A 12153-nucleotide genomic window follows, 5' to 3' on the forward strand; every position below is an offset into this window, starting at 1 on the left:
ACTTCCCTTTCTCTCTTTCACCTCTCTCTGAAAGAAAAAAATCTTAAGAAAAACTATGTGGTGGTGAAGGTTCAAGGAAATCACACGTTGGTGCAGGCTGGTTCACAGGCTTTTGATAAACAATCCTTTCCATCCCCCTGCCTTATAATAGCTTTGCATATAAATTGCCATTCTTCTCCACCCATGAACCTGCAAGCTCATCCCTCCACTCGCCCATGTGTGAATAAATCTCACCACACCTGGACCTTTAACATCTCTTTAGGTGAAGGCTGAATCTCTCCAGGGGGAATCCCTCCCCCTGGTTTTTCATTCCAAGGGCAGCTCAAGTGGCAGTCAGTCCTGGGAGCCTGATCCCCTGCCCCCCTGAGAGGGAGCGCGAGTCCAACTCAGCCCAGATCTGGGCCTGCAGCTGGAGAGATTCTGGAGAGACTTGGCTTGAAATAAGCCCCTCTCAAGCACAGGTTACCAAAAAAAAAAAAAAAAATGCTTATTAAGAAGGCATTCTGGGGGCACTGTGGGTTCAGCACGTGGGGCTGGATCGCTGCGATCCCAGGGGATCCCAGTGTTGACTTCTGTAGGGGGATCCCTGGGGCCTCATGATGAGGGGGCCTCAGGAGATTCAGGCCCAGGCTCCTTTCAAGCCTCGGACGGGGTCAGACCTGAGACTTTCTTGTGTTTGTGTGTGGGTGGGTGGGGAAACGGGGATTCCCTCCCGCTGTAGGGATAAGGAAGATCTAGAAAGCGATTCCAAACGAGCTGAGCGGGAGAGACTGCGGTAGACCTAGCCAGGCCACAGCCGGGGAGTAGGGGAGAGGGGGGTCGGGACTCGGGACAAGGGTTCGGAGGGAGGAGCCAGGAGGGCTTCCCCGAGGCGGAGCAGAAAGCAGGCCTCGGACTCGCGCTGAAGGCGGGGCCAGCGCTCCGCGCACGGCGGGGGCGGGGGTCCGCGCCGGGAATGCCCACCCGTGGGGGCTGGGGCGGGGCTTCTTCGGCCCCGCCCCTCACGCAGGTAGCCAATGGGCGCGGCGGCGCCGGGTGACGGAGGGAGCTGAAGTGCGAGTGCTGCGGTAGCGGCGGCGGCGCGGCCGGCCCAGCCTGAGTGCGAGGGTCTCCGGGGGGGGGGGGGGAGCGGGGGTGCTGGGGCACAGAGCCGGGAGTCAGAGACCCCGGAGGCGGCGCGGCCCGGACCGCCGGAGGAGCGCGAGCGGCCCGGCGGCGGCGCGATGCCGCTCGCTCAGCTCAAGGAACCCTGGCCGCTCATGGAGCTGGTGCCGCTGGACCCGGAGGTGAGAGAGCAGGGTGGGGGACCAGCGCCGGCGGCCGACGATCCCGGGTCCCCACAGGGGCGGGGCGGCTCGCGGCGCCGTTGCAGTCTGGCGGGCGCCCGCGAGGGCGCGAGTGCCCTAAGATCTCTTGCCCCTTCTTCGGCTCCACCCCCCTCTGCCCCGGGTGTGTGCATGCGAGGGACAGTTCCGCCAAGCGCTGAGAACCCTCTTAGTCCCGAAAGGGGATAACGTGGGGCGCAGAGCTCTGGCCTCTCTCACCCCACACACCTAGGATCCATGCCGGGAGCTGTTGGGGCTTCCCCATTAGCGCAGACAAGCAGGACCAGGGTGCTTGATGTCTGGGATTCTACAAGACACAAGGATCATGGGGCCTCCCTCACACTTCTCCTTGACTTCTCCTAGCGCCCTACCCTCAAAGCTCCCCTCTTCTCCGCTGCTGACCCTGGAAGGATTGTCCCTCTTGACCCTTTGCAGTTGTGGAATGTGGAGTGACACCGCTGGTCTGGGACTGAAACTCTTGGTTTTCTTTGCCCCGAGGCTAGGACCAGAGGACACCTGTGTCCCCTACCCTAGACTGTGGAGAGAAGAGTGGGGAAAAGCCTTTCCATCTTGTGAAGATTCTTCTCGGAGAGAGGGAGGATCTTGGTGCCTGCTACTACCTTCTAGTGCTCCCTCCCATAGGGAGGCCTGAGCCCCAGGGTACTTTGGCCTCTGCCAGCCTAACCTGCCCCAGAAGTAGCTCCTGCCCTTCTTGGAGGATTCTGTGGTGACAAGCCCTAAGCTTGCAGGAGGGCAGCTGGTCCTGTGCCCTTTGACCTCCAGGGTCAAGGTCAAGCTCCTGAACCAGTAGGTCAAGAAAACTTTCCCCACAGACTCAAGTTGGGAAGGAAGCAGGTGATACTCTTTTTCCAAAGAGATGTTGGGGATATGCAGGGAGGGTGTGGAGACCTCAGTGAACCTGGGAGCCCAGGTGATTTTCTCCTAGCTTGGGCCCCTAGCCCCTGCCTAGGTCCCCTTGTCTGCCCATTCTTACCTGGGGCCCTGTCTCTCAGGGTCACTGGTTGAGATCAGAGTGAGGACCCCTTGTCCTTAGCATCCAAGATGTGCTGCCCCTTTAAAGGGATGGTCATGGCTGACACTGGCTATTGGAGGGTGGGAGAGGCAGGATTAGGTAACCAACCTGAAGGCGCAATTTGGAGTCAATTGCTCTGGGATCTCTGCCATAGAGTTTTTACAGGCCCTGCATGCTCTTGGAGGTTCTCTCTAGCTGACTCACCCTACACTGCCCTATAGCCCCTATCTTCCCTTCCCCCCAAGACTGGGTCACCAGAGCCTGGGGCAGGGGGCGGGAAAGGGGCGCTCTGAGGTGTATTCCTTTGCCCTGGCACGCCCCTGCAACCTAGGTCTCTCTAGAGGTAGGTAGATTGGGAGAGAATGGGGAGGAACATAACCCAAGGACCTACCTTGGAGACAGGGAGGGCGGACACCCCGGAGCCTGATTCTCAGTCCAGGGTACTACTTCCTGCTCCCTTTTAGGGAATCCTGGGGACAGGGGCGAGGTTCAAGTAAGAAACTCAACTCAGTTTTGAGTTCTATTGCACTTGAACTCTGAGAGAAGACAGGCTTAGTTCCTAGGATTGGGGGAGGGCATGATTCTCCAGGAGCTTCACCTTGGAAATGCTTTGTGACCCTTAATGTGTCCTTAGCCTCTCTGGGCCTTTGTTTTTTCAGTGGCCAGGGCTGGGTTCTAGCCTCTGCTTCCTCGCCCTGGGAGGGTGCAGAGTTCTGGGTACTGCTTCTCATTCTCCCCCGCCCCCACTCCATGGAGGTGCCAGGCAACTGGGTGTTATTGTTTGGGTAACAGGAGCCATGGGGCAGCCAGGGCATGGGTTGGGCTGTTCTCACTGGAGAACAGGGCCTTGCTGTTCTTAGCCCAGGTGACATGTAAGCGATACAGCAGCCTGACCTGCAGGTATAGGCACTGCTGCTGGCTCCTAGCCAGGAAGGAGGCAGACAAGGGGCTGGCGGGGGCATTTGGCAGAGGCCTGGGATCTGAACTGCCCTGCCCTCCCCATGACGCTGCTGAAAATGGGCTGCTGGGAGGCAGGGCCTGGCTCAGGGTGTGGCGCAGGTGGAGCAACTCATTGGAAGTGTGGGTGAGGATTCTGACTGGGCCTTTCCTGCCTTGCTCAAAGCAGTCACCTTGTCATCAGGCCCAGCCCAGCAATGTACAGAGTTTTACTGTATGCAACCTACCCTACTTCACCTGTGTCACCTTATTTAAATAAAATAACTCTCATAACAACTTCTCAATGTGGGGATTATTTTCATTTGAAACAACTGAATTCAGAACTGGCCTCTGAATTATCAGAGTCAATATTAGGGCCCAGGTTTCTCTAGCGGGGGGCGGCTGAAGGGGTGGAGAAGGGTTGCGATCAAACTGGCCCAGGTGGAAGGCACTCCAAGAGAGGCCCTGGATGTTGGCAGGCTCTCCTCATCCCGAAGGGCCCCTGTCCAGCCTTTGCCGAGGATGGATGGTGCCAGCCAGCTCTGGCACCTGGCTCCCAGCCTCCAGCATCATGCAGGGCTGCCAATGCTGGGCTCTGAACCCAGTTCCTGGGGCTGCTTCCTGCCTTCGGGGCACATGCTATCTTTGTCCATCTGCTGCCTGGTATCTCCAGATGCTGCCCTGGGCCCCTCTTCCTAAAACAGAGCTGCTTGGGTGGGAAGGAAGGATGCCTGTTGGAACTTATCTCTGACTTATGGGGAAGGGGCTCAAAGGTTTGAGTTCCCTAGGCTGCTGTACCCATGAACAAGTGCTCTTTGAGAAAGAGGGAGGATAATGAATCTCCATCCTAAGAGACCAAAGGACCCTTCCTATACTAGACTTTTTAGACAAGGTCCTTTATTCAGTATTCTGCAAGGTCAGTATCATTGTCTCCTTCCATTCTTTCATTCATTCTGACTCAGCAAATATTTATTGAGCACTTATCATGTGACAAGTACTATTCCAAGCAATAGGATGCAAGCTGTGTAAAAGACAGACCTGCCTTCATGGTTTAGATGAGGAAACTGAAGCTCAGGGAAGTGATATGACAGACCCAAGGTCAGTGAGTGGCTAGCAGAGCTAGAATTAGGGGCTGTGTCTTCATAGCTGCACAGCTGTGTTCTTTCCACCATCTGTGCAGCAATCAGGTCAGAAGGACAATTGAACCCTGTCTTCCCAGGGCCTTGGCTCTGAAGGAGAAACCCACCTATGGTCCTTTTGGTACTCCCAGCTTTTTCTTTGGGGCTATCATTCCCCACTAGAGACTTTATGCATCAGCTCTTACAGGTGTGGGTTTCCATGTGGATGGCACCCAGGCAAGAGAACCCGGACTGGAGGCAGCCAAACAGGGCCTGTGGGGTCCCCTGAATCATCTGGGACACTGCTCAGTAGCCCACACCCCTGGATACACCCACTGCCTCCTTCTGTCCCTCATTGGGGATTTAGGCTTGCCACCATGTGACTTTGGGTTATGGCCTCATGTCTCTCACCTGTAGCTGAGGGGCCTCAAGTAAGTCCCTTCACTCTCTGAGCCTTTTCTGAAAACTGGAAGTTATAGAGCCCGCTCTGGCCTCCCTGCTCTCTTTGCTGGGTTGAGCTTTTATTTGACACACTATGTGCTGGACCTTTAACTGAGTGCCAAGAAGATGATGATAGAGAAGCCAGGGCTCCTTCGAGTTAAGCTGCAGCTTCCTCAGTGCTGCAGGACCCAGAGGAGGGGCTTGAGGCTGTGTGGACAGAAGAGATGACATTTGAAGTGAGTTCTAGAAGAAGACCTGGAATTTGCCTGACCAGGCGGTGGCGCAGTGGATAGAGTGCCGGACTGGGATGCAGAGGACCCAGGTTCGAGACCCCAAGGTTACCAGCTTGAGCACGGATTCATCTGGTTTGATCAAAAAGCTCACCAGCTTGGCCTGACCTGTGGTGGCGCCGTGGATAAAGCGTCGACCTGGAAATGCTGAGGTCGCCGGTTCGAAACCCTAGGCTTGCCTGGTCAAGGCACATATGGGAGTTGATGCTTCCAGCTCCTCCCCCCTTCTCTCTCTCTCTTTCTGTCTCTCTCTCCTCTCTCTCTCTCTCTCTCTCCCTCTCTCTGTCCTCTCTAAAAATGAATAAATAAATAAATTAAAAAAAATTAAAAAAAAAAAAAAAAGCTCACCAGCTTGGACCCAAGGTCGCTGGCTTGAGCAAGGGGTTACTCAGTCTGCTGAAGGCCCACAGTCAAGGCACATATGAGAAAGCAATCAATGAACAACTAAGGTGTCACAACAAAAAAATGATTGATGCTTCTCATTTCTCTTCGTTCCTGTCTGTCTGTCTCTATCTATCCCTCTCTCTGACTCTCTCTCTGTCTCTGTAAAAAAAAAAAAAAAAAAAGACCTGGAGTTTGCCAAAGTGACAAGAAGGTTCCTTTTGGTAGAGAGAGTGAGCCATCATGCAAAGGCTTAGGGACATGAAATAAGCTGGTCTGTTCAGGGTCTCAGGTAGTTCAGTTTAGCTTCAGAATAGGACCCAGTATTAATAATGGCTATTGTTTGTGGCCCCAATACATGCCAGGTATATATATTTATAGACTATTTTGTTTGCTTCCTATAGCCACCTGATGGAGGTACATTATTTTTATTATTATTTCACAGATGAGGACTGAGTCCCTGTGAAATGAAGTAACCTCAGGGTCATGCAGGTAGTAGAAGCCAGAATTTAAACTCACAAGGTTAAGTTCCAGAAACAACATTCTTTATTTTATTTTATTTTATTTATTTTAGAGAAAGAGGATGGGGGGAGAGAGAGAGAGACAGGAACATCAATCTGTTCCTGTGCGTGCCCTGACCAGGGATCGAACCCACAGCCTTTGAGTATGAAGACAACACTCTAACCAACCAAGTTATTCAGCCGGGGCGAGAATCCACATTCCTAATCACTGTGTTGGGTAGTTGGAGATGATGGCCTTGAATCTGTGCGGAGGAGCTGTGACTCTCTTCTGCAGGTGTTGGGAAGCCATGGAAGAGTTTGGGGCCTGCTACACAGCATGTTCTCGATATGTATTGAGTGAGTGACCAAGGGAGTTGATGGCTTGTCACAGTTGAGTTGTAGGAAGGGTGAAGCTTTGGAGTAGAGGAAGGCTGGGGTGGGGGGCTGGTGTGTAGGCTGTTGAGACCATCTGTGAGAATTCTGTCAGGAGTCTAGAATGCTGGGTGAAGTGGAGCTCAAGCTACAAATGCACTCTGCCTCCCCCGGGCCCTGGTCAATCTGGCCCTTCTCCCCAGGCTACTGAGAGATGACAACATATACCTGTTTGCATGTGTGGAGGGGCCTGTAGGACACTGGCCCCGGGGAAGATTAGGGGCATTAAGGGAGTTCGGGAGGCAGGATGTCCTGGGAGCAGCAGAGGGAAGCTGTTCCAGGGGCAGGGAGATTATGTAATGGGCAGAACACAGCTGTGCCTGCTGCTGCCAAGCAAAGCCACAGCTGCCCAGTGGACCCAGCCCCAGCTCCAAAGCCCTAACCTACCCTAGGCTGGGTCTTCCTAGCTGTTAGGAGTCTGTCTGCCTCACCACACTTTTGCTGTGCCAGGAGGGGTGGGGACAGCTCCTTTCAGCTCCCCAAAGTCCAAGTAAGGTAAGTTAGTAACCTTGTATCACACAGGATAGGGATGGGCTGGGTTTGGTATACCTCAGGGAGAATAATGCTCAGCTGCATGTGAAGTCTGGGGACTAGATAAAACAGGACTTCCCACAGACGGGCTCCAGTGCTCACCCCTCTGTAGGTGGTTTCATGCCTGGGGTGTGGGCTGCTCCTCAGGACTCATTTTCTGAGCGCCTCCTGGGTGCCTGAGACCAGAATTTGAGTCCCCACTTACCAGTTGTGTGACTATAGGTGTCATTACTAGGTCCCTCAGCCTTAATTTCTTCCTCTGCCAAAAAGGGCTAGGGCCTCCCTCCCAGGTCATGAGGACTTAATGATGCCACAGGTGTGAGGCACTGAGCCCAGCGCCTGGCATGTGGCAGGGCTCGGAAAAGAGCAGCTGTTAGCATGAGCCCTAATCTCTCCCCTCCCAGGGCTCCCCTTTATTCGGAAGGGCAGGCCTATGTGTAAATAGTCCCTGCAATGTGACAAGTGGTACGATGAAGGAATGCAAGGGTATAAGTGGGCCAGCAGTGATTCTTCCTGGCGGGGCAGGGTTCCCAGAGGGGACAAGGCCAGGGTCGCCATCGCCTCTGGGTGGGACACTTTCCCAGCCTTTGTCTCCTTCCACGGTTGCAGCACCTCTGGGAAGTGGCTGTAACTACTCCCATGTTACAGATCAGGAAACTGAGGCTGCTTTCTGTTGTTAATTGGCACAAAGTCATACTGTTTGTCTCTGGGGAGCCACACAAACCCTTTCCGTCTTATTGGGAGAGGTGTCATTTGAGCTGAGTCTTCAAAGATAGATGTTTCCAGGCAGAGAGCTGAGGGAGGGAGTGTCGGGAAATGCACTGCCCGGATGGTGAGAGGCAGTTGCAGGAGGCCCTGATACCTAAGCCCTTACCCTGCAAGGGGAGGTCAAGGCCCATCCAGAACTCCTGCCCCACCTCCATGGCCTCCCTAGTAATTGGGAGCAGCCAAGGATGGGGTGCCCCACAGGGTCAATCTTCGCTGTGTCCCACACTGGTAAACTCTGACAGTGTTCCCTAATCTCTTCTTTTCCAGAATGGTCAGGCCTCAGGGGAAGAAGCTGGGCTTCAGCCGTCCAAGGTGAGGACCAGGGCTAACCCCCAGGGCTGGGAACTCTGGGAGCACTGTTTGCCTGGCTGTGGAGGAGGAAGGCCTGCCCTGTCCCAACTGAGGGTGAGGCCCCTGGCCTCTCGCCCCTTTCCCAGCTCAGCCTTCCTTCTGTGCTCCCAGCTAATCCTCAAGGCACCCCTGTGCATGGAGATCCCTCGCTCCATTCCTGTTTCTTAGGTGAGGGGACTATGGCACCGACAGGGTCAGAAGCAGAATCCATGCTAGAGCTCTGGTTACCTATCACCCAGGCTAGGACACTTTCTTAGTTTATTTGCTCTCAGTGGCTGGGCTGGCTGTAAGGAGAGGGCCGAAGGAATGATGGGAGAGGCTCAGGTTAGCTGGGCCTGACAAGGGCCAGGAATCATCTGGGCATGTGATGCTGGAGAGGACCTGGTAGGCACACAGGCCATTGCTCAAGGCATCCAGGTCCCAGCATGCGTTTCCTCACCCCTGCTGTCTCTGCTTCCCCGGTTCCTTCCACACCCAGTTGTGTGAGGTCACAGAGCTGCTGGCCATGGAGGGCCTTCGGAAGGACAGAGCATGGGTAAAGCAGACCTGGGTTCAAGTCCTGGCTCCGCCCTCACCATTTCACCAGAAGCTCTTTTCCCTTCTGAGTCTCAATTTCCTCATCTGTAAATCAGGGATAATAATAGTGCCTCCCTCATAGCAGTGATGTGAAGGACATGAGATAGCAACTGCCTGGCACACAGTGACTTGAGCGCCAGCAGCACGAGTGCCCAGTGTCTTGCTTAGCTCCGCTTCCTACCAGTGGCCACACCCTGCAGGCCTGCATCTGCCTGGGCACGGGACCTGCCATAAGCTCAACCTTTGAGATAGACTGAAGGCTACTCTCCATGTTTGTCTTGACTCAGCTTCCTAAGATAAGGTTGCTGAGTTGCCTGGGATAGAGCAGGGTGAGCGAAGTAGGCTCCTATCCCCATTTCTGTTAGTTTCTATGGCAGCCTTGGGCCAAGAGAAGCCAGGCAAGTGGTATGGACTAGGCGCCTTGGTTTACTTGGCCTCATATCTACGGAATCTCCTCCCATGAAGTAGCTGCCCCTAGTTGCCTAGTAACAAAATGAAGGGCTATAGGTCCCCAATGAAGAACCAGGATGTACATTATCTTGGAGTCAAGGTTCTGGTCTGGGGGTTAAGTACAGCTTCTCATCTCAAGAGCTAGAGGGGCTGGTCGGGAGAGGACAGGAGCTTACCCAGTCAGATAACCTCTATTTCAGCGGTTCTCAACCTGTGGGTCGCGACCCCAGCGGGGGTTGAACGACCAAAACACAGGGGTCGCCTAAAGCCATACATATTTCCGATGGCTTTAGGCGACCCCTGTGTTTTGGTCGTTCGACCCCCGCCAGGGTCGCGACCCACAGGTTGAGAACCGCTGCTCTATTTGATCCCAAGCCTATAACTCCTGCTCTAGAGCCAAAAATCCTGGGGTGGGGGAGATGAGGTGGGGGTGGATGGCGTGGGGAGAACCTCAAGTGCCTCATTATGGAAGAAGCTTAACACACACCTGGCATCACACCAGGAGCTTTCCCTTTAGTTCTCACAACACCCCTGGAGGTAGATATTGTTACTATTCTCATTTTACAGATGAGGAAATTGAGGCCCAAGGTCAGATAGCTGCTGGACAATGGAGTCAGGTCTTGCTTGACCACAGAGCCCACACTCCCCCCAGCCCAGGGAACACTGAGTGCTGAAGAAGAACAATGGGTCCTTATAACCTCCTCCTGAAGTTCCACAATTACTAGGAACCTGCTCATCCATCTTCTCTGTTGCCCCAGAACCTCACAGTATCCCCAGTGTGGACTTCTGGGCTCAGCACACCAGGGGGCGCTCAGCCTGTGGTCGGGACCTCATCACTGTGCAGCGGAATGAGCTGGCAAAGGGCTGGTTTATCTTTTGCTTCATCAGACTTTCAGCGTGCCATCCTGTGGCACTGAGGAACCCCAAAATGAAATCTACATCCTCACCCTCAGGGAGCTCCGTGGGAGGGGGGGCAGGTGGTTACAGGAAAGCTGTGTAGTGGGCACTGTGATGGGGAAGAACATGACTGGGCATGTAGAACTTCCATTCTGTGCCAGGCCCCATATTGGGCAGAGAAATACACCACCTTCCAGGTGCCCACATTTCTCTTGGTAGCATGATGTTGTGAGCATGTCCTGGGGAACCTTGCCAGTGGCATCTGAACTTAGGGCTGAGTGTGGACCAGATGGATGGTCACTGATGAGTTTTGCAGAGGAAGAAACATTGGGGCGGGCTGTGGGGCACCGGGCCATCTTCCCTATGGAGCTGGCATTTGGCTCGGCCTCGAAAGGCAGGGTTCAGGCAGCTAGAGAAGAGGTGGGAGAGGGACTTGGGAGTCAGGCGTTCTGAGTTCAGAATCCTACCTGTCTTTCCTGTTTGCTTTATAACCGTGGGTGAGTAGTTTGCTCCTCTGAGGCTCAGATGCTTTTCCTGTTGGAGAACAGAGTCCATCCTTCAGGGCTGCCCGGAGGAGGGCACAGGATATGTATAAATGAAAGACTCTAACAAGGTGTGAGGCGCAATGTTGGTGTTCAATGCTTATTTTATTCATTTCAAGCAGAAAGGAGGATTTGGCGTTCAGTTGCCATAGTGTGGACAACAGTCTGGGGTTAGAGCTCCCTGGATCTTTTCAGTACCCGGTGTCCTCAGGCACACTGGGGTTCCTTTCTTTCTTCCTTCCTTCCTTCCTTCCTTCCTTCCTTCCTTCCTTCCTTCCTTCCTTCCTTCCTTCGGGTAGACTGGGCACCCCAGGCCCCCTCCCCTGGCCATCTCCGGAGCTGGACCCCTTTGAAGTGCCTGTAGGTCTATTTTGAGAGCTGAGCGTCTCCCCCCTCCCCTCCTCTCTTCCTGTTTATGAAACCCTGATCCCTCCCGGATCCCTCTTGCTCCCCTGGCTGAGCTCAGGCAGGATGTGACTGTGGACTTTGGGGAGCCTTGGGAGCCTCAGGTGTTGGGACTTCCCTGGGACTGACTAGGGCAGGCTAGCCCACCTTCCCAGCACCTGGGACCCCATGGCTGGGCTCTGTCCCTTCTGGAGACACTACAGCAGTAAACTGCCCACTAATCCAGGGAGAAGTTCTGTTTACTATGTTTCTTTGCCTCTGAGGCCCATTTTTTTTTCTAGAAACAACATCTTGTTTTAACTTCTGTTTTACAGAGGAGGAAACTGAGGCTCAGGCAGGGAGAGAGTTTGCCTGGGAATGCTCAGCGACTGAGTGGACAGTTCTTAACTTCCCACCCTGCACACTCCTGGCCTCAAGCCTCTTGCTCACCTTAGTCTCTCTACATGAAGGGCTTTTTTCTTCTGTCTGGCCAGATCCTATTCCTCCTGAGGGTCCAGCAGTACTGCCCCTGTTTGGAAGGTTCTCAGACCTCACCCTAGGCAGATAGTTACTGCTTCTGGGCACCCACATCACCTGAGTGTAGCTTTGTGGACAGTTGTTTTGTTATCATGTATCTTTGGAGCTACCTGAGGTCAAGGCTGGCATGTGCCTTAACCTGTGTGCTTCCTAGTGTCTGGCTTCTGGCCTGGGGACAGAGCAGGGGGCCAGTAGCTATGAGTGACATCCAAATGGGAGGCCAGCTGGCTGGCCTTGCAGAGAGGGCACCAATGAAATACTTAATAGGCTTTGGAAGCAAACAGACTTCAATTTTGCTCTTAGCACTTCCCCCTTCTAGCCAAGTGGCCTTGGGCAAGTCACTTTCTCTCTGGGTCTAGTTTCTTCCTGTCTGAAATGAGACTATGACTGGACCTCGCAGAATCCACATCAGCAACAGTCGAAGGAAAGAACAGCCTCATGCAATAAATGCTTAGTTGTAGGAGGCACAGTTCTCTTTGTCACTCCCTGCCAGTCCTGGCCTACCACCTGAGGCCGGCTCCGCCATCAGGGATGCCTGGGAACTGTGGACCCCTCCTCACCTGCCCATGCTGAGAGACATGTCTGGAGACATCTGTCCTACCAGAGGGGCAGCACCTGGGAGGCCCTGCAGATGCTGCCAGCTGGGGAAGGGGCTGTTGGT

General features: G+C 54.2%; 1 protein-coding gene across 2 annotated transcripts in view; it reads left to right on the plus strand.

Annotated features, from left to right (window-relative positions):
- The first annotated feature begins 1035 nt into the window (after positions 1–1035).
- The window catches only part of RPS6KA1 (ribosomal protein S6 kinase A1), a 40817-nt gene continuing 29699 nt past the window's right edge, over positions 1036–12153 (plus strand). Inside the window, exons 1-2 of one of the 2 annotated variants that reach the window (XM_066375553.1) lie at positions 1037–1286; positions 8023–8067. In XM_066375553.1, the coding sequence (XP_066231650.1) occupies positions 1224–1286; positions 8023–8067 (108 nt within the window). In that variant the 5' untranslated portion in view covers positions 1037–1223. Of the gene's footprint in view, positions 1287–8022; positions 8068–12153 lie in introns of both variants that reach the window. The other variant, XM_066375555.1, reaches the window with a different exon arrangement.

Source organism: Saccopteryx leptura, chromosome 3, assembly GCF_036850995.1.
Source record: "Saccopteryx leptura isolate mSacLep1 chromosome 3, mSacLep1_pri_phased_curated, whole genome shotgun sequence".
Lineage (NCBI taxonomy): Eukaryota > Metazoa > Chordata > Mammalia > Chiroptera > Emballonuridae > Saccopteryx > Saccopteryx leptura.